The 26,636-nt window shown below is 39.4% G+C and overlaps 1 protein-coding gene across 1 annotated transcript in view; it reads left to right on the top strand.

The window, feature by feature from the left end:
* The window catches only part of PRMT3 (protein arginine methyltransferase 3), a 52,966-nt gene that overhangs the window by 13,487 nt on the left and 12,843 nt on the right, over positions 1-26,636 (top strand). Inside the window, exons 8-12 of the mRNA XM_050336338.1 lie at positions 2,217-2,338; positions 5,444-5,543; positions 12,204-12,282; positions 16,543-16,730; positions 19,095-19,181. Of these exons, the coding sequence (XP_050192295.1) occupies positions 2,217-2,338; positions 5,444-5,543; positions 12,204-12,282; positions 16,543-16,730; positions 19,095-19,181 (576 nt within the window). The remainder of the gene's footprint in view (positions 1-2,216; positions 2,339-5,443; positions 5,544-12,203; positions 12,283-16,542; positions 16,731-19,094; positions 19,182-26,636) is intronic.

Below are 26,636 nucleotides of genomic sequence, written 5' to 3'. Positions count from 1 at the left end.
AAGAGTTCATTGATGGAATTGATTTAAGTGGCCAAATCACCTAGACTCCTGTTTTTCTGAGTTAGAAGTAATTTTTTTCTGTTATTTAAAGTGGAGTATCGGTTTTGATTACACTACAGAGAAGGATGTGGTGCTGCAGTGTATTGTTGTGTAGTCAAATCACCAGTCCAGCTGCTCCAGATCTTTGGTGAGAGGCCATATGTGATCACCACAAGAATGTGTGAGCTGTAGACCCTTGTCCTTAGGCTAATTGGTGATCATTCTGCTTGTCTTTCTGTTCCTCAGATGTATTCCAGCTTGTATATTTTCCTCTCTGGTACCTTTTTCTCCACCCCCATCCCCTGCCTCAGGCTAGATGAGCTCCATCTGGGTTTTTAAGTGACCAGGGCAGCTGTCCAAAGTGGTGTCTGTTTTGATTTTTTTCCAATCTGTGGTGATTGCTCTCTTTCATGCAACTGCACGTCAAGATCATTCTTTCACAGGGGTTTATTTTTGGCTGTTGACTTCCAGCTTTCATGGCTCAGCGATTTTGTTAACCACCCTGGGTACAGTGTTAAAATAGGTGACGTTGGAGGGGTGTGTGTGAGATTTCAGCAGCTGCAAGGATATTGATTTTTATTTTCTATTCCTGTCTCCAGCAGATTCAGCCTAGGGAGTTCTGTAGCCATAACACACTCATGTGTAACTTGAGAGAGTTATAGTGTTGACTCCTTCTGAAATGTAGCTGCAAAGAGTTGCAAGTGGAACGAGTGACTCTATCCACACCTTCCCTGGCCAACCTCCCATTTTGTAAAATGGTCTTTATAATTCTCAAATAGGGGATTGATTATTGAGGAATTGGATGCCTTCTCTGGAAAAAAAAACAAATTAATGTCAGGAGGGCTGTGTGAGGACAGTTTCCACAGCACTGGATGCTCTGAAGAGGAGAGATGGTGAAAGAAGTTTTCCTTTCTCATAAATTGTTGCTATGACTAATAGTTCTCAGTGTTCTGGTTGACTTAGAAGTGTTTAGGAAGTTGGTGCTTACTCTCACGTTAGGGTCTCATATATGGGAAAGGAAATCTGTCTTTACAGCTCTGGTTCTGTTAATGCTTAAATGCTCTGCATGATAGGAGTGACTGTACACAGTGTTTAGGAAACTTGTTTTGATTTTCAGACTTCAGAAGGTTTCAGGAGTTTAGTGCTGAGGGTTTTTTAACACCCATTAGTAAAGCTTAACTATATTAAGTAGAATTCCAACAATCAAGACCTCTGATGATCTGACCAATGCAATAAAAGGCACCCTCAGCACCTCCAGAGGTGCCTTTCGGCCTCAGTGATTTGGTGAAAACCTGAAACTCAGCTTAAAAATCTTCTGTAACACACTGATCAGTTTTAAAGTGTTGAGAAGTTTGCAGCAGGTAGAGGAAATACACTATTCTGACAGCAAGGCTGCTTGGTAAAATCTCTCTGTGTGAAGTTTAACACTGAAGGCAGCTCAACCCTACTTAGTAATAAATTTGGTACTCTTTTCTTAGTTGCTTTGCATTTTCTCAGTCTTTTCAGTCTTCCTGCAGTACCTAATATGTGATATACCAAACCCCAGGCATCTTCATGACTCTTGTTGCTGTGCTGAATGTACTTTTTCAAGTGCAGTGATGAAGTTTACTCTTCCTTCATGAAATCTTACTGGATTTTTTGGTCTTATTTTAATCATAAACAGTGCTAGACAGAAAATATTTCCAGCTGCTAAAACTGTGCCGGTGACCATTTTGAAATTAGTCATCTTGAGCCACAGCTGTTTTGGGGCAGTTTGTGGCCATTTCTGGCAGAGAATTCCTAAATAAAACTTCTGAATAGACTCTTAATGAAAACTGCAGTTAGAATATGTTTTTCCAGTACCAGTGCTAAGTTCAGTTATTAGTGATTCAGTGGTTAAAAGGTCGTAATTTCCATTTTTTTTCCTGTTCACGTAACATTTTAGTTGTTGCCCAAATAATTGCTTGTGGTTGTAAAGCTGCAGCTCATCTGCTTCAGTTCTCCATCTGGGAAAGGTGGTAGAGGGTGTGGATTTAGGACTGCAGTTTGACTTGGGTATCTCTGCATGTGACAGTAAAACTTGATGCCACTGTTTGTTCCTTCTGCTGGAATGTGGTATCTCACTGAGGTAGAAATGAGCGTGGAAAAATCATAGCAAGGAACAAAAGACGATTTTACTTCCATTTTATGACTTTCAGGTGGTTTTGGATGTTGGCTGTGGAACTGGAATTCTCTCCATGTTTGCCGCCAAAGCAGGCGCGAAGAAAGTGATCGGAGTTGACCAATCTGAAATCATCTATCAGGCCATGGACATCATTAGGTAGGAAGAGTTCCAAGAAAAGTTGGGTAAATATTAAATATTAAAACAGACCTTCCTCCTAATGGTACCATGGGGCCAGTGCTGCCTGGCTGCAGGGGCTCCAACTGAATACTGCCTGTCCATCTGCCATTCTTACATTTTAGATGTTGCTACTGATAAAATTGTAAGTTTTTCAACATCACTGGAGACCGAGAAGATGTGAGAAGCTTTACCTGGCTGCACTGCTTTGAGTTTAAGAGAGTTCCAGTTTAGATAAACCCAGTGAAAGTTGTTCAAGTGTGTGTGTGTGTGTATAAAGAGTTGTTTAATTTTCTGTTTCTATATGGGAATTTTAAATAATCGCTAGAATTTCTATAATTTGTCTGTGTTACAGAAAATAGCAGCCCTCATCCCTAATTCAGCATTAACCACAGAGTTGGTGAGGGTGCATTCTGTCCCTTTATATCACATTAATTAGTCTTAATGAGTATCAGAACTAAGCACTGAACCCTGAGGGACATCTCTGGTACCTGGCTACTAGTTAGGATTTGTACTCTTCCTCTCACCTCTTGAACTTCGTAGTACAGACAGCTTTCAGTCCATCTCATGGTTCATTTATCCGCTCCACATGTCAGTAATTTACCTGTGGAGGATATCAAGGAAGACTGTGAGCATATGTAGAAGCGAAACCACGACATCTGAAGACTTAAAAAGGGTCTTGCAGCACGAGGTAGGAGAAATGTAGGTGTAGATGTGTGCTGTTGATAGCTGAGGCATGTAGGTTTCTTTCATTTAGGTTGATTTTGTAAGAGCAGCTGTGAAAAGGAAAGCCCAGGTAGAGGCTGAGGAATTTGGGAGTGACAGGGTTTTTTTTTTTAATACAAGCTTGAGTTGTACAGAAGTAACGTTGTCTAGGCTGAATTTGTGGGGCACCACCACACTGGATGCTATAAAGTGACTCCATTTATTAAATATCTGTTTGGGAAAAGTACCATGTTAAGCATCTAAGTGCATCTTTGGCTGAAATGCTTTACAACTGTGAAATAGGGTTTTATTTCTAACGTGCTAGATTGCAAATTTAGGGTTGTTCATGTCTTTCAACAGGTGCACAAAGTCCTTTAAATGTTGTTTATACCTGGGGGAGAATGGAAGCACCAGTCAACATGTATTACCTGTGGTGAGGAGAAGGGCAGACCTTTAAGAAAAACAATGAATCAAAACTCTTTTAACTCTTTAGAGTGATTCATTGCCACTTGAAGTGCACAGCAAGTCATCAGTGAGGCTGCACATTTATAGGTACCTTCTGCTATAAAGAGTTCCGTTCACATTAAAGTCTCCAGTTCACGTCAAAACAATTTATGTTTGTCTGGTTAAACCTACTTTTCCTGAGGGAATAAAGCTGACAAGCTTGCACTGGAGTAACAAATATTTATTGGAATACTAAACAACTCTGTGTTGCTTAAAAATGACTATGGCAGTGTGTTTCCACCTGTGATTCAAGTATGTGCTCGAGAGCTTTTGTCCCTTCCAGAATTCAGCTTAATTTCTAGCATGCCAATTACTGGAAACAGTGCAACCCTTGTGTGTAAGTAAACTGAAATAAGTTGCCTGACCAGCCTTAAACTGCCTTTTAACTATATGATTGCCTTTTCTTGCTATGAATAGTGCCTGTAAAATTTCTAGTGCAGTGAATGACTTGATTTTTGTCATCCATCACTGCTGTGATAGAATGGAAAGTTCAAGTATACTGCCTAAATAGCATCTCAGCAGTTTTTCCTACAATGTGTAAACTACCTTGGTTGGTTTGTTTTTTCTAAAACATTATAATAAGTATGTAATGAATTAATGTTTTTCTTCTCTTTTGTTTTAAATCGTGTCCTTGTTTGTGGTCATTTAGGAAGTTATCCTTAGATCTCTTCTTATCCTTCTTAAATTATTGTTGTGGGGTGGTGGCTCTTTAACATTTTATTTTTCGCTTTGAACTTCTGATTTTACTTCTGTTCATAGCATTAAATATGGTATTAGTGATGAACTACTACTCTTCTAAGAGAAGATTGTCTTGTGTACAGTATTTAATTGATCTTTGCAACAGCCCACATGTTCAAGTAGCCCTTTGACCCTTTTATTCCCCTCCCCTCATCCTGATCGTTCTCCCATTGTCTTTGAGACTGAATTTTTAATGTGATTACTGGTCTGCATTGAAAGCCAGACAGAATGTAAGAGTAAGATATCAGGATAGGGCGGGAAGGGGCAGAGATAAGAACTGCAGTGGGAAGATAAATTTCCGTGGTGAGAAGACTTTTCTGCCCTCTGTAAGAGCAGAAATAGGCTTTGTAATAAAGGTGTGTGCAAGAAAGGCTATAAAATGGTTTGCCAAGGAGAAAAATAGTAGATTCCAAGCATTTACACGCTCAGTAGTTTCAATGTTGTGCAGTTATTGTTTCAAAACCCGTAGTCCCATCACAGAACCTTCCTCCGTTTGCAGGACAGTTGTGCCATTACATTCGTGTGAGGTAACACCTGATTCCTGCAGGTACTGAACACTGCAGATGCTGTTGCCCAAATTCACAGTTGGGGAGGGTGCCTTTCTTGTGGAATAGCTGAAATACTGATCCAGAGGGAATGTTTGTTCTCGGTGACTTTGCAGCCGGTTTGGTTAAATAAAAAACCAAGTCGTGCAAAACAGCTTTGTAAGGAAGCTCATTTCCACTGCTGTCCTGGTGTGGTGAGCAGGCTCTGATTGCTGTAGACTTTGCAGAGGTCAAAGGAGGAGAAATGGGAACAAGCAACCCTTAAATAGAGAGGACCATCATTTTTAAATTGTCCCCTTCTCTGTTTTCCTGGTTTGTGGAGCTCACGCATTTGCATGCGTGGCACGTTGGAGGTATATACAGATCTACAGTCTGCCATCTTTGCCTGGCACTTAATCTGCTGCCATTTTTAGCTGCTTGGAAATATTCCCTCTGAAATAAAACTGAGAAATATTATGTTCCACTGCTTTCTTGATTAGTTAAAAGAAAAAATTTGAGGCAGGAGGGGGGGAACGTGAAATACAGATGTCAGTACACCTCTCTTGACAGCATAAATCAGAAATAGAAACTAATTTGTTTATGTTTGGACTTGCAGATTAAATAAACTTGAAGATATTATTACATTAGTCAAAGGAAGAATTGAAGAAGTAGATCTGCCTTTGGACAAAGTGGATGTAATTATATCTGAATGGATGGTAAGGTGCATGAATAATCCTTTCAAGGTGTAGTTATTTCCAGGAAAAAATGTTTTATTTCATTTGAAAAGTTATTCTTTAAGTGATGCTTTTTTTTTTTTTTTTAAACCAAAACATCTGTCATGCTTCCAGCAGTGTCTTTGACAATGTGAGAGATGGGATGGCAGTCCTGATTATGTGGTATTTGGATACAATTCCTCATCTCTCTTGTTCAAGCTCTTTAAAGTCCAGGTTGTCTAAGTACAGTTGAGCTGCTTTGGGTGCAGCAGGAAATTTCTGTCAGGTGTAGTTGGTTTGCAGATCTCTAAAGTCATCTATAATACATTCTGATGAGTAAAATACCTTTAGTCTGCAAATTCAGCTGAGGACTGTCCTGACTGTGAGTGAAAGGCAATAAGGAGGTGTGAGGTGCTTACTCTGGAAATCTGCAAATAGAGGCAGAGCTTGAAAACAGTGTTAGTATTCATTACCATTTATTTTAGTGTAACAGTAAAGTTACTGATTTTAAAAGTACAAAAGAAATAGGATGGACAACAGTGTCTAAATGAGCCATCTCCTGGAATCCGTCTCCTAAAATCCATTGGATTTCAGATGTTTCCTGTTCCCTTTCTTTCCTGTGCTGGCTGGTAGCTGTTACACACCTTGTGCTTGCTACCTGCACTTCAAAATACAGGTTTTCTTCATGTTAATTCCAGCTGCTGGGACTTAAGGATTCTTTTCTGGTTCAAACTTAAGATCAATAACAAAGGGTTACGATCAAAGTTACTTGTTTGTTTGGTGGGTTTTGGTTTTTTTACAAACTGTGGCCATTCTACTACATACAAGGGCCTTTGGGAGAGAGGTCAAGTATTCACTATGGATCCATATGTATCTATCTCTGTGTTTCCAGGAAAAGGTGATAATAAATTGTTTTGCCTTTTCTGTGTGTTTTGTTTGTTGTTTGGTTTTTTTGGTTTTTTTTAAGCTGTGTATTTCAGTGAGCTGGAAATCTGCAGTTTTACCTCCACTGCTATATAATGTACCTTTGAAACACGAGCTTAGTTTAGAGTTGAGGTCACTAGTTTCAAGGAAGGTTTAAGCCACTGGCTTAAACTAGTGGTTTAAAAATAGCACATTATGGTTGGTGATTTCTGACAGTATAGTGCCTTCACTAGAAATGTAATTACAGTTCTTTCAGAGAAACCTTTGATCAGTTGCCTAATGTGTGCACCAAGATTAATGTTCCCCAAAATCACATCTCTCACTCTAGAGCCCAAGATTTGGTTTTAAAGGGAACTGGAGCAGTTGAGCTGAAGTCATGTTGTAAATCAGTACCTCTAAGGTGAAGTAAAGGATTTCAAAAGCAGCTCTTGTAAGGAATGAAGTATTGAATGTTCCATGTTTTTCATCTGAGTGCTGATTTATCTTTTAATGTCATAATTACATAGCCATGTGCATTTCACTTAATCAGGCATTCTAAATATTTAGGAATGTTAGGATTTTTATAGGTTGCTGCAATACAGAGATAAAGAGGACAATGCTGTGGAAGTAAGATTGATAGCTGGACAGTGTACACACTGTTCCAACAATGTTCAGAAAGGAACATCGTGTTGCCTAGGTGCAGATGAAGATTTCTCTTTGTCTGGCTTTCTTGTGTGAATTTGCTTTTTCATTTGCTTCCCCGGTGTGAAATCTGTTGTTAATATGTGAATATAAGTGCTTGAAAATGTGGGAAATGTTGAAGCATGAGAGCAAAAAGGAGTTCAGTGTATCTCAGTTTTCAGCTCTTTATGTAGAGAGTCCGTATGGACAGGCAGGAAAATTCTCATGAGAACAGTTGTTTTCCTTTGTAACAGAAATATGAGAAGTCGCTGTTCTGTTTAGGAAACAAACTGCCTTTAGATTAGTAAACATCAAACCCTTTTGTGGAGCCATAGCTTTGTTCTGCTTGGTGCAGAGCAGTACACTACTAGCTCCTTTTTAGAGCTGTTTCTGGAGCATCAGAAAATGTGAAATCAGAAAATCAAAAAAGTGTGAGGCAGCAGAGAAGAAAAATACTGCATTCTGCCAGGATGGCTTTTAGATTAGGCTTTCTGAGAAAGATGTCACATAGAACAGTGTCTTGTAAAAGATGCAGCACTGCATTATGAGCATCTCCAGTGTAATGGTTTCTGGTGATTATTCTCTTAATTGCAGAAGTGACCTATGACTCACAAATGCTTGCTGTTCTTCCCTTTCATTTTAAAATTTGTTCCCTTAAACTGTGGAAAAATGGAAGAAGAATCTTAAGTATTACACAAGGGGATAGGGTGGGTGTGAGTGCACGTGTGTGTATGTAGAAACCTGTATTTCAAATGTATATTTGCCATCTTCCAAAAGACATTTTCCCATTTTAAATCCATCTGGATATGGTTTTGTCACGTGCCAGGTTTAGAGGCTGAGTGATGAGCAAATGTCTCCTCAGTGCTTTTATTTAAGCCTGTGAAAGAAATGAGAAGTGATCCTGGTTTTAATGTACCGAATGCAGTTTGTGACACCTGAAGTTTGACAGTGTTAAAATCAGACCGTGAGCAGGACATCTCTGTGATTGTGTTCAACACAAACACAGTGGGTAAAGCACAGGCAGACACAGTGGGAGGTGTGATGAGCTGTGAGCTGTTCTCTTGGTGTCCAAAAGGCAGATTGCTGAACGTCGAGGGCCCGTCGGACTGCCAGAGACCTCTGGGCCACCCATTTGGGCTTGTCCGTTCCCAAGACAGCTGTAAATTGTTTTTAGCAAAGCCTCGGTGCAGTGTGCAGCCTGACACAAGGGATTCTGGTGTGCTGTGGACCAGGAGCACAGGGGGAGAGCAGGTGGAGTGGAGGAACCCTTCACCCAAATAAGCCACTTTGCCTTATTTCTCTTTCTGAGTGGCCGGGTCAGAGCGTGTTCTACAACCAGACTGGGTCTGTGAGGAGAAAGTCCTTCAATTCATAGGGAAAGGTTATTTGAGTGTAAGAATGGGTGAACTTTGTGTAAAGATCTCCCTGATGGCCTTGTTTTTGTAGAGGTTTCCCTGACCGGAATTCTCTGATGCTCTGTGTCAGTGCTTCAAGCTTCTGATGCACCATCAAAGCCTTAATTTGTGAAACTACAAATTTTATTGGTGGTGACTACAGGTACCAGTCTTTAACATCTTCTTGCTTGTCTGCTTATACCATAGCTCACCTACAAATAAATCTCTTACTTGTTGTTCAAACTGTAAACTTACATGAATTACCTGAGCAGGAAAAGATTTTGTAAAGATACAAAAAAGCTGTTTTATCACTCAGGTATTTTGGTAGGGAAATTGTGAACTTCACAGGCTGCTTATTGAAAGGATGAGTGCAGAAAGAAACAAAATGTATGTAATGCTTTTCTGGAACGTTCCTGCACAGCTGCATCTGTGTGCAGATTTTTTTATTTGCTATCAGAATGTTTTTGCTTCCCTTCTCTAAAACTACAGGGCCAAAGGTTGCAAGAGTTACTCTCTCGAAAAGTATCTGCATTTCTTGTGTGTAAAGGGGTTTTATCATGAGAGACAATTGCCTGAGGTGGTTGTCTCAAATGCAGTGTTAGTGTACAGCGTGTTCTCGTAGATTGGTTTTTTTATTCAGTGCTTTATGGTGCTGAATAAGCAGCAGAGTTCTCTACAGGGAAAAACTGGGGAAGAGGTGGAATGTCAGATTAAAATAAACCGAGGATGCAATCCAGTACTCTTGTCTTTGAATCCTATCTCTGGTCAGGTAGCTAATATTTTTTTCCTCATTTTTCTTTTCTTTTTGTATTTCTTTTATTTTGGATGATTTTGAAATGATGTGAGGATGGGCTGAGGATGTCAGGATCTAGGGAAAAGGACTAGGAAGTGAGCATGTCTGAAACACTGGAAACCATCTTTTCTCTCCTTCCTCCTTTTCTATGAGATACACAGTGATGGCACTTCTTTAACACTCACTACTCATTCTGTAATCTTAATATTCTCTATTGTTTTAATATTTGGAGGTGCATTAATACAAGTGTTCTATCTATATAACAGTTATCATTTACAACTCTACATGAGAATTGAGCTTTTCTTTTTTTGTGTTCTTAATACTCTGATGTGAAGAGCATACTAAGTACCTGAATGCCTTATTTTCTTTATAGCAAAATGGATTTTGTGAAGGAATTTGATTTCCTTTAATTTTTTTTTCTTTTTGCCAACACCAGTAATGGATATCACTTTTCACATCTTCCCGTTTGGTGTTCTCACTCCTATTTGTTTAAGGGCACAACAGGGTGTGCATAATGGAAAAGTCAAGCTGTGGTTCTGAAATTTGTGAGCTTGCTCTGTCAGTAATGACTATTTTTTTTATTTTTTTTTTTTTAATTAAATCATACAATGAGAGATCAGCATGAAGGCTGACCTAGCATGTGGGAAATGGTGCTGCAGCAGAGCATGCAGAAGAGTCTGTGTAGCTGCTGCTTGTCATTTAAATGCACCACAGCTTTTGGGGAGATTTCGTCAAGTAAAAAGTCATTTTTCACGATGTTGAGTGGGCCACATCAGTTTATGTGTACCTGTTAATGCCAGATTACATGTTATGTCTGAAATCATAATCTCTTGTCCAATCTGTGTTGGATGTTGTAACATGTTTCACTCTGTAGGCCAGTGGGAATCTTAGAAACTTCAGCTTAGGCAAATAATGCACTTTTTTTCTACCACTAGGGATTAAAAAATATAAAGTCCACTCTCTGGGCCAATGTTTTGGCCTTTCATCTCATTAAATATTTAGTATTAAACCATGCTGAATCTGGTGAACCAAACCAGATTGAGTAATGTTACAGAAAAAAATAAAATGCATCTTTGACAGAAGGCAGAGGGGAAACACAACCCTTATTCAAGTAGTTAGATATTTCTTCTCAGTTCTATCTTTACATGTTTTGTTCTGCTGTACCAAAAATACTCCTGATTCTTGATGTTGTAAACATGGTAATGGCACTGTTTGATGCTTTTGAAGAGCTTAATTTGTTTTTCTCCACAAAGATTATCACGATGAATAACCAAGCACTCAAGTTAAAAGAACTTGCCATACTTATGTTTTGATCCATTGGCAAAATATTTTTGTGCAGCTTTGAATTAAAATGAAAATAAATACAAGAATGCTGTGGTGTAGTTGAATACTAGGGGAAAATTTAACAAAGCAGGATATTAAGGTGTCAAAGCTTTGTGAGCCTTTTATAATTCTGTTATGAACACACAATACAGATATAAAGGATATGTAAGAAATGTAGCAATACTCACATTCCTCTGGATTCAGATATGCCAGTGGGCTCATGCATTTTTGATGGGTGTCTTGGGCGGACATGAGGTAGGGCAGGTGTCACTCCACAGTGCTGGGTGTTCCTGCCCAGATCTGTTTTATGTGGGGGGTTGTTGTTATCTGGAGAACATTTTGTTTCAGCTTTGCAAAAAAAAAAATAAGGAACTTTATGTTCACTTTGAGAAGGAAATGGCCAGCTTTTTAGTAGAAAATGCACATTATGACAGCAGGGACTGCAGGCCCAAAGTCTGGACTTGAGTTGTCCACTTTGTTCTTTCCTGATCAAGTGGCTAATCTGTGTTTTAAGCAAAATGAGAATTAGGATGCTAAGTGAAAATTCAAAACCTGTGTTGGTATTTGTTTTAATTGATTTGATTTTTAAGGGGTGTAGGTGAAATATGTTTACAGTATTGAGTAAGAGTAAGGATCATAGTCAAACCTGGAAGACAGGAAGGGTATAAAATCAGTAAACTTGTTGGGAAACAAAAGGCTGTATATCTAATAAATCTGCAGCTTTTTTAAAATTAGTTGAGAAACTGGATATTTTCTATAAAATGCTAATTTTATTTAATACTGTCATATGGGGGTTTTTAATATCTCAGATGTTTAAGGAACGTTTTTCTGTTTCAGAAAAGGACTCACTCAAGCTTACAATGAGTTATTCTAAACACCAATAACAATATGACTAACATGCCACAAAATTAATCCCAACACACACACAAAAAAAAAAAACAAACCTGTGCAAACCTAGGTCTAACCATTTTTATGCTGGAAATTTTTGTTAAATCCAGGTGCTTCAAAATGATCTCGATCACCCAGAGAACTGATGTCTTTGGTACACAATTTATTTCTACCTGCCTTGGTGAGCGTTGCCCAGGGTGATACAGGGCACCGTGAGGCTGCAAATGTGAAGCAGCAAAGATGCATTTGGTGTTCCTCTGATAATAAGTTTTAGTGTTATTTGCAGTTCTAAGGGGGAAGGGATTTTGTCTTTTGAACCTCCCAATTATTAACTAAAAAATCAATGCACGCAGCTTTTCACTTGGTTGGAGTTGAATTTGGTTTCTTTTGATGTTTTCCGACTCTCCTCAGATAAATATTGATGTAGATTGGATATTTACTGTGTATAGTTTATTAATTCAGTATGTGCTACATACCTGTAGTTTGGGATTAATTAGAGATGATATTTTATATAACTGAAGTTTGAAGTGACAACGCTGCTGTTGAGAAGCTCACCGGGTGCTGACTCTTCTTGAGGCGTATGGGCACATAAAGTTCTTTAAAATGTGTTGATAAAATCTGTCTGTAGGCTGCATAAGAAGCATGATGATATCTAAATTTTTTTCCTTCTTCTATAAACAGGGTTATTTCCTTCTCTTCGAGTCAATGCTGGATTCTGTCATCTATGCAAAGGACAAGTACCTGGCAGAGGGAGGCTCAGGTTGGTGCTCAGTTCTTTTCATAAATTTAGCTCTGGGGAGAAGCTAAATGAACTCAGAGGCTTTAGAATAAGCTATTCATGGATGAGAAAGTTGCCAGTCTCAATGAAAAATGTTTTCATTAGTGTGAGCTTCAAGGCATTAATTTACTGTATGGGCAATAGAAGAACATTAGATGGGGTATCAAGGTCTCAAGTTAATGGTGTTTTTAAGAACAGACAGGCTTATTTATTCTTAAGTCCAGTCTAAATTTTTCCTCCCTAATTCTTCCCACACACACGTGGACTTTTGTTTTCCTCTCCCGAAATCCCAGTTTCTGCATAACTGTGAACAGAGGAAAATAAGTCCTATCCTGTAGGATGTGATGCTGTTTGAGTAAGCTACTGTGGATTAGAGGAAAAATGAATAGGGTGTTTTTCTGGAGGAGGGAGGTTGTGGGCAGGAGGACACAGTTTCAAACACAAGAGACCACGAGAAATAACTAGTGGAATTACACTGATTGTGTTCAGCATGTTTATCCTGGTGTTAATATGCTCTTTATAGTTGTGACAAAAGGGTTTGTTTTGAAGTAGTGTTCTCTTACCCCATTAAGTAGCTTAGACAGTGCCATCTGAAGCACTGCTGAAGTGTCAGTAAATATTAATTCCTCACGTGATGCAGTTTTCTGCCCGAGTTCTGCACGTGCTTTATTCCTTGTGCTTAATTCCTTTGTCGGTATTTTATTTCATATTGACCTTTTCAATCGTAGTCATCAGTCTGGGTTTTTTTTTCCCCTCTTTGTGCTAACCATGCACACGGTTTCACTACACTGACTTAATGATTGGATTAATGACTGTGTCACAGGGCTTGCTGCAGTGCTTCCCTTTGGTTGCAGTGGGCTTTTGTACACTACAGAGTGCAGCAGAAAAAAGGGGGTTTGTGCAGTTGTTCAGCATTTGGTCACAAAGCTGAATATACAGGCAAGAGGTGTGTTAGAATATTCAGTAGCCACTTGAACAACATGACAGTGTAAGAGCTTTTTTTTTTGTTTTCAGTAATGTAAGAAAGTCCAGCCAGATCAGGAACATGCTGGAGTGCTCTGTATAGATACATGCTGATAATTTTACATTGTGATACAATTAAGTGCAAGGACATTCCCTAAAGTCATAAGGAATCATTTTGTGTTTAGCTACTACTTCCAAAGCCTTCTGAAAAGGGCCAGAATGTTTTGACCTCTGTTTAAACTGCATTGTTGGTAAGTTTGCTATTGGTTTGTGGCTCCCAAAGATTCCTTTGAGCAGGCAGGGCATGCTGGTTCTGCAATACACTTAATCCTTTGTGGTCTGAGAATGGTCTTGGGTCCTTCTTTGACTTTTCACAAAGCACACAGTGCTGTACAGGCACCGATTGGTAAGGCCACATTTTAATTTTCGCTAACACTGTTTCATTAAGGTGCTTGCAATTACTGCTCTGCTGCCAGCAGGTCAATGGCTGTGTCCAGGGCTTGTGAGAAAGCTGCTCAGCAATCAGCTTAGCAACACAGACTCTCCTGCAGTGGAGATGAACAGCAGCAGAACTGTGGGCACATCCAAATTCAGATGAACCAAAACTAAGAGCTCCCTCTGAGTTGAAGCCTCACCAGAGGAACTCCTAAATCTGCTTAATTTTGTTTTAAGCCACTTGGTACTATTAGCCTGAGCTCATTATTACAGGGTTTTTGAAAGCTGAAAAAAAGCAACAGAAGCAGCTGTGACTTTGGCCAGATCTCTCAGTGACTGAGCTGGGAGCAGAGTCCAGATTTCTGCGTTTGTGTTCAGTCAGTCACATCGCCATTACTTCGATTTAGCCTATTGGCATGCTGAAGTGGATCGTGCCAAACCGTCTAGGGTAATGTGTACAGTATTTAATAGCTCTATTTGGGAACAGAACATTTTTGCTGCCCAGGACCCATCTGTTTGTTCTTTGGAGCTGTTACTCGAGTACAGGGTTTTCACACACCTGATTGCAGCTCGTGTTGGTGAGGGGTGACATGGGCAAGGGAGGGGTCACTCAGAACATAACATTGTTTGCTCCTTCACATCAAAACGATGGTGGTTTTCAGGTGGAGTTATTTCTGTGCATCTGGAGGATTGCTGCCTTACCCTTCAGCGTCCTGAAGTTTGTGAGGCATTGCTGAGGGATAAAGGATTTCCCATCATATCCTGCTCACCACGTGAGCTGCTCCTGGTGACGGATGAGTTGTGGGCACCGAGTCGAGAAGGACACAGATGGTCAAAGCGATGAATCTGGGAGAGCTCTGAGGAGTGTGTGTGCTTCTGTCCAATCAGCATTTTGCTCATTTCACCTGCAAGGAGGAATAATTATTAAATTATAGGCTGAATGAGGAGGAAAAAGAGGGGGAAAAAAAAAAAAAAAAGGCAAGTCTGTCGGGATTGCACAGGGAAGCGTTACAGGGCTGCAGAAAGAGCAGAGGATTTCCAGGGGAACTGAGGATAATGGTGAAATGGCAAACGCAATTTTATGCAGATGCTTTTAAACGTTTACAAAACCCCACGGTGTTTTGATGATTTAGGCTGATTTTAGACAACACTGCTTACGTTTCCAGTCAAACCTCAGTGTGGCATATGCTTCTGGACGTGGGTGGGGGTGTAAATTTGGAAGTTAGTGTATCACTGCAGTCGTTGCCTGAGCCCTATTGGTGGAATAGGGGTTTCTTTTTGTGAAGTCTGAACAGACATTGTCTACTTTTGTTGCTATTAATAGACTAAAGTAAAAATGCAGATGAGATTGGAGCATTTAGTGTTTACATTTGTCCTTGTTCTTGAGTACTTGTACAATCGATCATGAGCTCCACTGCTGATTTGAGCGTTTGCTGTGTGAACGAAGAGATTTAATATAAACTGATTATGATCCAGCTCAAGTATTTCACGCTTGATAGAGGTGATAAACTTCTTTTCTGTTTGCTGAACGTCCCAGAAATTGGGGCTAGTCTGAGAAAGGAAGGTTATAAAGTAGCTGATCACTTGCTAACTGTGGTTTTCATTTTTGTTGCAGTGTTTCTGGCACGTGTGTTCTGTAACTAGGGATGCCAGTCTTTTCATTCTCTTCTCACTCTGTACCATTGCATCATAGGCATTTCCCTGAAAAACAGTCCCTCAAAGGCTGTTGTCACTTGCTTTTGTTGTCCATGTCACACTGTCTTTTAATTTTTTGGAGCATGAGTGGTGGCTCTGGGAGGTTTGAAATGCTGTGAGGTGAAGCCAAGTGTGGTGCAGTTGTTACACCAGTGAAAGCTTTGAGAACCAGACATCCCTTATTGATGGCTCCAGAAACTCCCTGCAGATCCTCCCACCAGCAGATGCCGACGTTTTGGGCTTGTGTGGCAGCTGTCAGGTGTGCTGGAACCACAGCAGTGGAATGTCCTCCTGTTTGGATTCCCCTCAAACTGCCTTTTTTACTGCTGAGTTAATTGGAGGCTGTTCCTGGAGAAACCTCCTCAGGGTTCCTCAGTTGCAAAGTAGGGGTGGTAATAGCTTACCAATAGGATTCCAATTGAAGCTTGCTGGTGTTTATTTATTCTTTTTTAAACAGTCAGAAAGTGAAAAAGATGACAGTGTGCTTACTTTCATGTCTTTATAGAAAGCTTCTTTAAAGAAGACTATTTTCTATCATCAATATTTATAGGATTATTTCCTTTAGGCTACAACTACTCTGACTGTATAAAAGGTCTAATTTCAATTTGTTGTTTCTATCTTCAGTGTTTTAAGAAGGTACTGCTTTTCTGACTTACCATGCCATACCCTATCCACTTTGCTAAACTATAATTTTAAACAGAGCAGAAGACAAAATTAATTTTACAGTTCACCAGATTTTTGGGGAGAAAAAGAGAAACTTAGCTTCAGTTTCATTAACACTGCCATATTCATGTATTCATAAAAAATAAAATAAGGTGTTAGAAGCCAGATCAAGAATTCAGTGTAGGTGGCTTTAGAGGCTTTAATACTCTTAAGAAAGATCTTTTGTCATGAATAGGAAATACTGTTAACAGAGTTGTGTGGGAAAATTAGATTTTAGTGTTTAGTCTCCCCTGAGGACAAATGGAACTCCAGAAAGTAAAGCAGCAGAAAAAGTGTCTTGTCCAAGAGCTAAAAAAAAGTTCTTGTGTCTGTTCTTTTAAGATGTTAATCGCTTGGAAAAGAAAAAACAAACAAACAAACAAACAAAAAAAAAGTCCTCTTTACGTCTATCTAAGATAAAATGTCACTGCTCTCTCTCTGTTCCAGTTTATCCTGACATTTGCACCACTAGTCTGGTGGCTGTTGGGGATATGAATAAACATGTGGACAGGCTACTTTTCTGGGAAGATGTATATGGCTTCGACATGTCTTGCATGAAGAAAGCCGTCCTTCCTGAAGCTGTCGTGGAGGTGCTGGATCCAAACACACTGATATCTGCAGCCAGTGTCATTAAGGTACCATACTACTCAATAAATAGCAGAATTAGAAGATTAGAAGTTTCCTTGGTTTAGGGATGAGGGGAGAAAAAAAAATGCACGTGGCACACACAAACTTTGGCATCTTGGAAATGATACAAATGCAATGAGGTTCTTGCTGTTAAGACTGGAGGATTTGTATTAATTGCCTTTTTTTTTTTTTTTTTTTGACCAACTTTGAGCTTTTAGTAAATCTACCCATATTTAGATTGTTCTGTCTGACGTTTTTTTCCATCCAAGCCCAAATTTACTTGTGTTTTAGTAGGTTACATGTTGTGGAACTGGAATGTAAGCTGACATATAATCTCTTCTTTTACTTTGCTTTACACCCTCTTCACTTAGTGTGCTGAGCAAAGGGGTTTCTTACCTATTTCTGTGCTGAGATAGCTGGTGTTACAGCTCCTTTGGACCATCACTCACTATCTGTATGAAGCACCCCATAGCTTCATCCAGCTAAATAACCATGGCTGAAAAAGCAGTACTTCCTACAGTACTTAGTGAATTATTTATGCCTGCTTTTCTGTCCTGTCTCTTGTTATGGCAGTGTTATGATGGGGAATAGCAGCAAAGCTGGTAGTGATTCATATGAGAGAACATCTACATGACAAGGTGTAGTCCCAGATCACTGACTGGTTTGAACTTCTGGTGGGCTTTGTGATTAGTAATAGTTTGAACAGCTCAGATCATACTGAGAGAAGGGCTGTTCTAGACCAAGAATGTTTTGTCACAATGGTATCCTAATTATTGTTCATATGGTTACTTTTCTACTGTAAGGCACTCAAAGCAGCAATATTATTGCCCTCAGTGGGAATTACCTGTTTAGTAAGGAGGTAATTTCTGTTTAAATGTGTTGTAACAGGGGAGGTGCAGTTTAGTTGTAAGTATATCCAAGTGCAAGTTACTTAAGCTTTTCTTGTCTATAATTTTATTAGAGAGAAGATTTAAAGTCATTAGTTTTTTTAAACCAGGTATTCAAATAAAGGAAGTGCTGAGACTGAGATTTCTTCAACTTTAATCACTACTTTGGTGTTCTTGTGCATCTCTAGTTTATTTTTTTGAGATTTACTTCAGGATTCTTTTGTTCATAGATGAGGGAATCTTTCCAGATGTGTCAGTACATGTTCTCTGAGCTTGTTGACTGGACTCCTTCCAGAGTCAGTGAAATAAAATTCCTAAGCACATCTATAATAAGTTGTTTCATTTGAGGCTTACAAGTGTCTTTGTTCCTTGAGTGTAAGGAGAGATCAGTGTGATCAACTCAGTTGTTGAAACACACTTTATAGTCCTGTCGTTACAGGGAAGATAAAACTCCAGCCTTAGTGAATGAGTGTGCACAAAACAAAGGTACTGAGATCAAGAATCTGAGGCAGTCACTGTTTGCCATTTGACAGGTTTGGTGGTGCAATGAGTGAGTGATCAGTTGGTCAGGCAAGCAAATAAATTAAAACAGCATCTTAACCTGAAGAGTGTTGATAGCAATAACTAAAGATAAATATGCCCAATGCAATTTATAAGCCATGGTCATTTTCAGAAGCAGAATGCTTGACTGGTAGTAGTGTACACATGTCTCTCTCTCATATATATGCTGTTCATGAGAAGTCACTGTCCAGCTCAGAGGTGTGTGCGTAGCAGATTCTATCATCATGCAGCCTGTAGCATAACTGTTGTGCTTAATGGCTTTATGCTTATTTGTTCTCATTAGCCATCATGGTTTTTAAAATAACCCAAAATCAATGCATATGCTAGTTTGCTGGAGTTTCGTTGCAAAGTAGTAAAATTGATGAGTTGAGCAACAGTGGCATTATAGGTAAATTGTTTTAATCAATAGCCATTCCACAGAACAAATGAACTATATTTTGTAGGGTAAGTTTAAAGATGTTCCAATCTATCATTATGATTATTGCAGAAGATACTTTGGTGTGTTTGTTCAGGTCAGGTGCTGCTTGTTTTATGAAGAATCATAGGAAGCTTTGGGTTAAAGACCATCCAGTTCCTGCCATGGGCAGGGACACCTTTCACTAGACTGGGTTGCTCAGAGCCCCATCCAACCTGGCCTTGGACACTTCCAGGGATGGGGCAACCACAGCTTCTCTGGGCAACCTGTGCCAGGCCCTCCCCACCCTCAGGTGCAGCACTTTGCACTTGGTCTTGTTAAACCTCGTGAAAGGCCCAATTCTGCAGCTTGTCCAGGCCCCTCTGGGGACACACCTGTGAGAGCTGAATTATTATTGCCCTATAGAAGTTGTCCTATTATGGGAGCAACTGAACGACCTCCATCCAGAGGGAGATCTTAATTGACATTAATCACTGTTACTGACAGAGTTTTATTATTCTTTTTGACAGCACATCGACTGTAACACTGCATCCACTCCAGACTTGGAATTCTCTTCAGATTTCAGCCTGAGCATTACAATGAGCACAAAGTGCACGGTAAGACAAATTTTAGTTTCTTCATATATGGTCCAGTATTGCGCTGGACTGAGAGACAATGCACTAATTATGCTTCATTTATCATCAGTCCTTGCCTTGAAACATTCATTTCTGCAGCATAGAGGTGTCAAATGAGCCCTTTCTGTAAAGGGTGATGGATGTGAAACTCCAGTGATGGTGTTACAGGATAATAGAGGTAGATGAGGAGAGGGAGAGGTGAGGAGCTGTAGCATTAGAATCATTCTGTTCTGTTCTCTAGCCCATTTTCTGAAACACAAGTTTTCTGTTCAGACGTGTTGTTTACCCCTGTGCTCAAGAATGATGCAGTCACTGCTGTCAGAAGAGCTTTTCTGAGTTTAGTGAAAAACAAAGTAGATATGGGAAAGGTGTAGATTATACCTAATGTATTAAACACCCAGCAGTTGATATGGCAAGGACAGCTTCTCCACCAGGGAGGCTCATGAACTTTGGATGTGAAGGCTGGGGGGAGCAAATACAGCATTAGAATCTGAATCTGATAACCAGGGTTTTTACTAGGTCTGTTTTATTTATTATCTGCAAGTTAGTGTTTGCATTTTATGTAAATGACCATGGCTTAGTTCAACAGAACACTAATTCTAGAAAGGCTGTGGAATTCGGTTGGAGGGGAGTTGTAATTACAGTGAACACAAGCTATTCATCTTAGTTTTACAGATTATGCTGCATTAAATAGAGTGAAGAATCTCAGCAAACTTGAGTGTGATATCACTCAATTGAGTTTTTGTCTATCAGACCCTAGTCAACATGAAGAGAAAGAAAGTTTTCAATCTGAGCTTTAGAATTAAATGAAAACTCCGTACTAGGGCATACTTCAAACACTTCTTTGAAGTTCTGCCTACATTGTTCAGTATGAATTCCCATAAATACACATTCATTCTGTGACATTTCTTCATCATTCAGTATCTGGTAGTTATGAGAAAACAGAGAAACACTGATTTTTTTGGTTAATGGAATGTGTCCCTGATTTTTTTTTCTGCAGGGGCTCATGCAATTTGCGTTGTGTGTTTTGTGTTCTGTTTTTGAAGTACAAGTCAGGGAAGATACCCAAATATTGTTATTTAACATATTTCATTGGGAGGGTGTGAGTGACTTCTGAAATGAAGATGTTAGGAGTGTGTTTAAAGCTAAAATAAATTAGGTGTTCCAACATGAACATTTAAAAGTGTTTAGGTTGATGCCTCTGTGAGGATACCCTTATGATTCGACTTAGCTTATGGTGCACAGCTTTCTTCTTTTGGTGGAGTAAGTGTTGGTGTCATAAAGTGAAATTTTCCCCTGTATATAGTTTAAATCATTGTTACAACTTCGAATTGAAGTACAGATACTTCATATTTATTTGTCAATTATCACCAAATTAAGTAAAGACACAATAACATCTTAGGGTTTGTTAAATGGAAGTCTGCATGTTTTATTGTGTGTCCACAAAAAAAACTCTCTCCTGTTTTTAGTTGTCATAGAATCATAGGATAATTCTACTTGTCTCAAGGCGGGGTCAGATTTGACTTGAGATCAAGCTCCACAGCAGCCTTGGTTTAATTTTCTTAATATGACCACATAGAAATAATTGATTCATCAGAAATCTTCACAAAATCTTGGCCATCTCTGATGTCTGGGTCAAGTAAAATAGCTTATTTTATAAACACTGTGTTCCCCAGCACCAGACTCTTACAGAAACTTCATTTCTCTTCTGTGATTCTGTGGTATCACTGACTTATAAATCAAGATGTATACCTGCATTTTATGACTTCCAGGGAGAAGGGGAGGGAGGTGGGGAAGAGCAGTGTTTCTGAAATTTTGCAGCAAAGGCAGGTTCTAAAAAATGATCAGAATGCTGTAAAGTATTTTGCACTTCATCATTTAGGTATATTGACACTTTGAGTGAAATTTCCAGTCTTTCTATGATGGATTGTAGAAGTTTAGTTGAGAGTTGACAGTTCATCCATCATATCAGGCTGCCTAACCTTGCAGTAAATGAACAATAAAAGTCCATTATTTATGTTGAGAATTTTTGAGGAGGTGCTTTAAGATTGCAATTTGTCCTTTGAAAATAATATTTAATGTTTTTCTTTGTTTGCATAAGTGTTTTGTTTTTCTGCTGGCTTTTTATTTTCTGCACAAAAGGAGAAAGTTGCTTATATTTCCCTGCAATTCTGTGCTTTGTACTTGTCTCTTATGATTTTCGCAGGTTTGGTTTTTTTGTAAATACAAACATTTTAAAGTATTTCTGTTTCACTTACAAAAAAACATTCCACCAAAATGGCAATCTGGAAATCTATCCTTATACGCTTGTATGTGTCTGGGTTTTTTTAAACTCCCAACCTGAAGTTCATCTCAAAGCAGCTTTTTCCCAGCTATAGAGGTGTGGAAACAGGTTTGGTTGTCTTATTGTTGCCATCAACAGCAAAACTAATATCAGACCAGTGTTACCATGAGAACTGGAACTCTCTGTGGAGTAATCTGTTATTAAAAACCAGACGAAGTGGAAAACTTGGGTGCACGTTGATCCGTTGATTGTTCTGGGGATCCTGTTGCAGATCAGCCTAAGGTAGACATTCTTTACGTTGAAATGTGTCAGCAGCATGGAAGGAACGCAGGGTTACTGCTGCTGAACTCGTTTTTGCGGCAGCTTTGCACTGATGGGAAGTAATTTAGCAAGTACTCAGAGAAAAGAGTTGTGGTTTGGAGGAGGTAAAATAATGGTTGAGGAGTTGGACTTTGAGCTGACAGCCCTGGAGGCGACAGCCACTGTAGGGTCTGTGGCTTCCTCCCATCAGCCTGAGTGCAGGGCTGTGGTAACAGGACAGTAAGCTGTAAAAGCTGGCAGGAATCAGAACCATAATGCAGGGTTTTTTACCAACTCATTGTCACATTTGCTCTGACCGCGACTTGGAACACCCCCGGGATCCCTCAGGCCAGGAGAGGCTGCCCTTCACATTTCTGTGGCAAAATCACGGAATAGTTTGGGTTGGAAGGGACTCAAAGGTCATCTTGTTCCAACTCCTCTGCCACGGGCAGGGATGCCACCCACTGGATCAGGTTGCTCAGAGCCACATCCAACCTGGCCTTGGACTCTTCCAGGGATGGGACAGCCACAACTTCTCCGGGCAACCTCAGGGTCTCACCACCCTCACAGTAAGAATTTCTTCCTGATATCTAATCTAAATCTTTCCTAGTTTAAAACCTCCTTGTCCTACCATTACCTGCACATGTTAAAAGGATGTTAAATTCCTCTAAAATCTGTCCTTGGTTCTTCCTCGGGGCTGTTTCTGGCCGTGAGGATGTGAAGCCCGAACGTCGTGATGGTCTTGTGTGAAACAGAAAAACCAGGCAGTTCACAAAACCCCAGAGCACAGCATTGGCACATTGATCTCTCTGTCCTCCCACCTATAAATTATTTGAAATTACTCTCACACTTTTGCATGACCAAAAAAAGGAGCTATCAGAGTATTAGGTCGTGCTTGTAGGAGATCAGCCTCGTGTCTTGCTGTCGGTGCATCTTGAGTGTATTGCAGATGATCCTGCAATGTATTGAGTCATATCCTTAAAAATGCTTAAGGCTCTAAATAGCTTTTTCTTCCAGATGTTCAAGAAATTATCAAGTCTTCAAGAAAAAAAATGAATCATAAAACCCCTGGGAAATATGAAATGATTGAGCAAAAAAAACCATATTTAAATATGACCTTGTATGTGATGCTCAGTCTTTCAAAAATTATGGAGGGGTTTAGTTATGGCTTTTTTCAGAGCACATATTGTTTCTGTTAATTTTTCCTTTATTCCTTGCATTGGTTTGCCACAAAGTAGTGTCTTCCAGCATTAATTTTATTTATCCTTATTTTAGCTTTCAAAGATTGAGGATTTTTTGAAGCATGGAACGGTTGCATGGAATCATCACATGAAAACATTCCAAAGCACTTTTTTGCAAACTGACTTGATTTCAGTCTTACAAACATAATGGCCAAAAAAAAAAAAAAATTAATTAGCCTGCAAAAGTGTGTTTTGCTGGTAAAGAACTAAGGTTTGTCAGTGCTGATTTTAATGAGACATCTGGCTAATATCAGTCAGTAGATGCTGCTAGAAAAATACTCCATTAGTTGTATTCCAAGTTGATCACTGTGTGAGCTTTTGAGATAAAATATAATGGTGATTTACCCTCAGTATAGAAATCAATTGACAAACTTTCTCTTTTGTTTGCGAGCAGTTCCCCTGTGAGTCCATCAAGGTTGATCTTTCCTAGCTGAATAACAATATCCCCTGAGAGGAAAATGGCAGTATCTCTTCATTGCTCCCAGGAGATGTTGTCAAAGAGCAGGGGATGTGCATAAAAAGTGGGAGGGAGGAAGGGGGTGAAAGAAGGATAATGAACCAGAGGACGTGACTGATGTATTAAAACCTTCAGGAAGGGAATGGAAGCTGAGGTGACTGGAGAAAATTATTCTGACCAAATTCTTCTTAAATGTGAAGGTAGTTTCATTTCTTAATGTCCAGTCATCCACTTGGGAACCAACAATAAGTATTAACATAAGGAGTCTTTGGTTCTCATATGAGGTGAGAAACTGAATTTTTTTAAGCTGGAGGTTGGAAATCTGGATTTGAGAACCACAGTTAAACACACCTTGAATGCCTGATTTCTGAGCAAAGGAAATACTGCTCCACCACGTTACAAAGAGGGATTTCTCCTTCTCATTTATTATCTGTAGCCTCCTCTGCGGTGAGCTCCAGATTCTTGATCTTTAAAACACAGAATTGTTGGGTTTTAATAGCCAGGGCTTTCTTTTCCCTGTGATAAAAACGCGGCAACTCCGCTGCACGGATGACAAACATTCCATCTCCATGCTTGGATAAACTCCATCAAAAGCACATTATCTCCCACTTCTGTGGCCAGCTGTCTAATTGTATTTGTTGTAGCCACTCACTGTTGGAACACGATACTGGTGAGGAGCAAGAATGATAAATTACTCACTGTAGGTGATAGTGATGATGATAATTTTTAATTTCCTTGCTCCTAAGTGAATTGCTAAGGTTGCCTTTGAGTTCTCACGAGGAACCAAGCAGTCTCATTTGTTTTGTCCTGTTAAAATGCTGCATGCACAGCCAGCCATTTTCTTCAGGAAAAAAAATCCTTCCTATCAGATATATTTGAGTTAAAATTTAGGCTCTTTTTCCCGTTTCAGCTAAGGGTCTGAGTGGAAGACTATAAATAACCCGTGCTAGTACTCATTAATTACATATGTTAAGGCTTTTTGTGACTTTAATCTATTTGGTACATGTTATGTGAATAAATGGGGAGAAAAATAGTCTCGAAATTATTTATCGGTGGGGGAAGAAATGGCTTGAAGAGCAGTGAATCTTACTGGGAGGATGTGCTTAATTTACAGGGTTTTCCTGTGTTTGCATGAACACCTTAGGAACCCTCGGTGATGGATGAAGACTTTAAGCTGCATGAGCTCTTCATCAAAATGTGGGTTTGACAAAATCAGGTAGAAGTCAGTGGCTGTTATTTTAATTACAGGAATCTTTTATTCTTAGTTGAGTGAGCTTTTTGTTGACCTTCCTAGGATGTTGCTTTGCAGTTTCAGTAATGAATATCTGTTTCTAAATGTTTCCTTTGTTCTTTATTACACGTTCTTAGTTGCCTGGGTAAATATATTGACTTTCTTCTGCAGCTGGAGTTTTTGTCCTCATAGCTCAGCTTTTCTCCTGGCAAGTTATTGGAGAACAGGAAGAATAATATTTTGGTGGTGTTTCCTAATATTTAACATCCTTTGAGATTAGAGCATGTGTCAGGCTGGAGCTGTAGTTATTTATTACCAGTTTAGAAGTCATTATTTTTGTTTTCCTCTTTCATGCAGTTCAAGAGACTGCCACTTGAAAGAATTTTCCAGAGCAGGCTTAAGTTCTCGCTGATTAGTTGTTGGTGAAGTTGTAAATGAGCTGTCAAAGGTGGAGCAAAAAGATGAGGGAAGTTACAGGAGGAGAAAAAATTGTTATCATTATGCTTAAAAAAAAAAAAAAAAGAAAAACCAAGTCAGTAGTTGTAAAACATCATCTAGAATTTATGGGGGCGTTATTTGCTTGTTCTTTTTCTTTAGTTTGACTTCTTGTAAAAAAAGATGTCACCTTTAATGAATATCTGGCCGGCCCTATATTTCATTTTAATACACTTGTGTCTGTGATTGCTTCTAGTATGCCAGTTAAGTGATTTATTTTTTTTTTGCATCGTATTTTGCTGCATGTGATGAATTATACAAGAAGAGGGGAAGACTTAATCTTCTTTCAATCTGTAAACATTGGAAATCTTAGTTTGTAGTATTGCATATTTAATAGATGTTTGTGATTATTATAGCTACTGCAATTTGTGGTAGTGTTCAAAAGTGAAATGGAAGGAAAATATTTTGAACTTCACTTTTACAGAATTATTTCTCTGAAATGCACTTGAAAATAAAAGCTATGTACTGTGCCTTTTGGCATAAACCCACCAACAAGTAAGGAATGAAAAAAAGAGAAGCAGCTAAGATGTGAGGGAAGATATAAACTCCTTAAAAGAAGATAGTAAGTAACCAAACCCACAATTTTATAGCAGTTTATTATTATCAAGTATTGAAACTTTGATTTGTGTTGGGTTTTAGATTTGTAAGATTTTATTAAATATACAGGACTACTGATTGTAGATAAAGTTGTGGAAAACATCGTCTTCAGACCCTTTTTTCCCTTTTCCCAGTGCATTAATGTGTGGAGTACCAGATCATTTCTAGAGGGGTGCCTCTAGAATAATGCCCAGGTTGCAGGTTCCATCCCCATGTGGGCCATTCACTTCAGAGTTGGGCTCCATGATCCTTGTGGGTCCCTTCCAACTCAGAGTATTCTGGGATTCCTTCTGCTTCATGTAGAAGCAGAAATTCTAATGTTTTATAGATAGCTTTTTGCAAAACACCGAGAGGACAGATAATCAAGCATTACACTTTTGTATCCTTCAGTACTTTTCCAGAACATAAAGAATTCCAAGATTCAGAGTCCAGCCGTTCCCCCAGCACTGCCAAGTCCAGCACTAAACCACCTTCCCAAGTGCCACATTCGTGTGACTTTTAAATCCCTCCAGGAGTGGTGACTCCACCCCTTCCCTGGGCAGTCGGTTCCAGTGCCTGACAGCCCTTTCCATGAAGGAGTAATCTCCTAATCTCCAATCTAAACCATCCTTGGTGCAACTTGAGGCCGTTTCCTCAAGACTGGCCCCCACCTGGTTCCACTCTCCTGTCAGGGAGTTGTAGAGAGTGAGAAGGTTCCCCCTGAGCCACCTTTTCTCCAGGCTGAGCTCCCTCAGCCACCCCTCATCCTACTTGTGCTCCAGCCCCTTCCCCAGCTCCATTCCCTTCTCTGGACACGCTCCAGCCCCTCGGTGTCTGTCTTGCAGTGAAATGC

Source organism: Myiozetetes cayanensis, unplaced genomic scaffold, assembly GCF_022539395.1.
Source record: "Myiozetetes cayanensis isolate MyiCay16 unplaced genomic scaffold, myiCay2020 scf6-25, whole genome shotgun sequence".
Classification (NCBI taxonomy): Eukaryota; Metazoa; Chordata; class Aves; order Passeriformes; family Tyrannidae; genus Myiozetetes; species Myiozetetes cayanensis.
The sequence above is the reverse complement of the archived record's forward strand: the minus strand, read 5'-3'. Positions and strand labels throughout refer to the sequence as shown.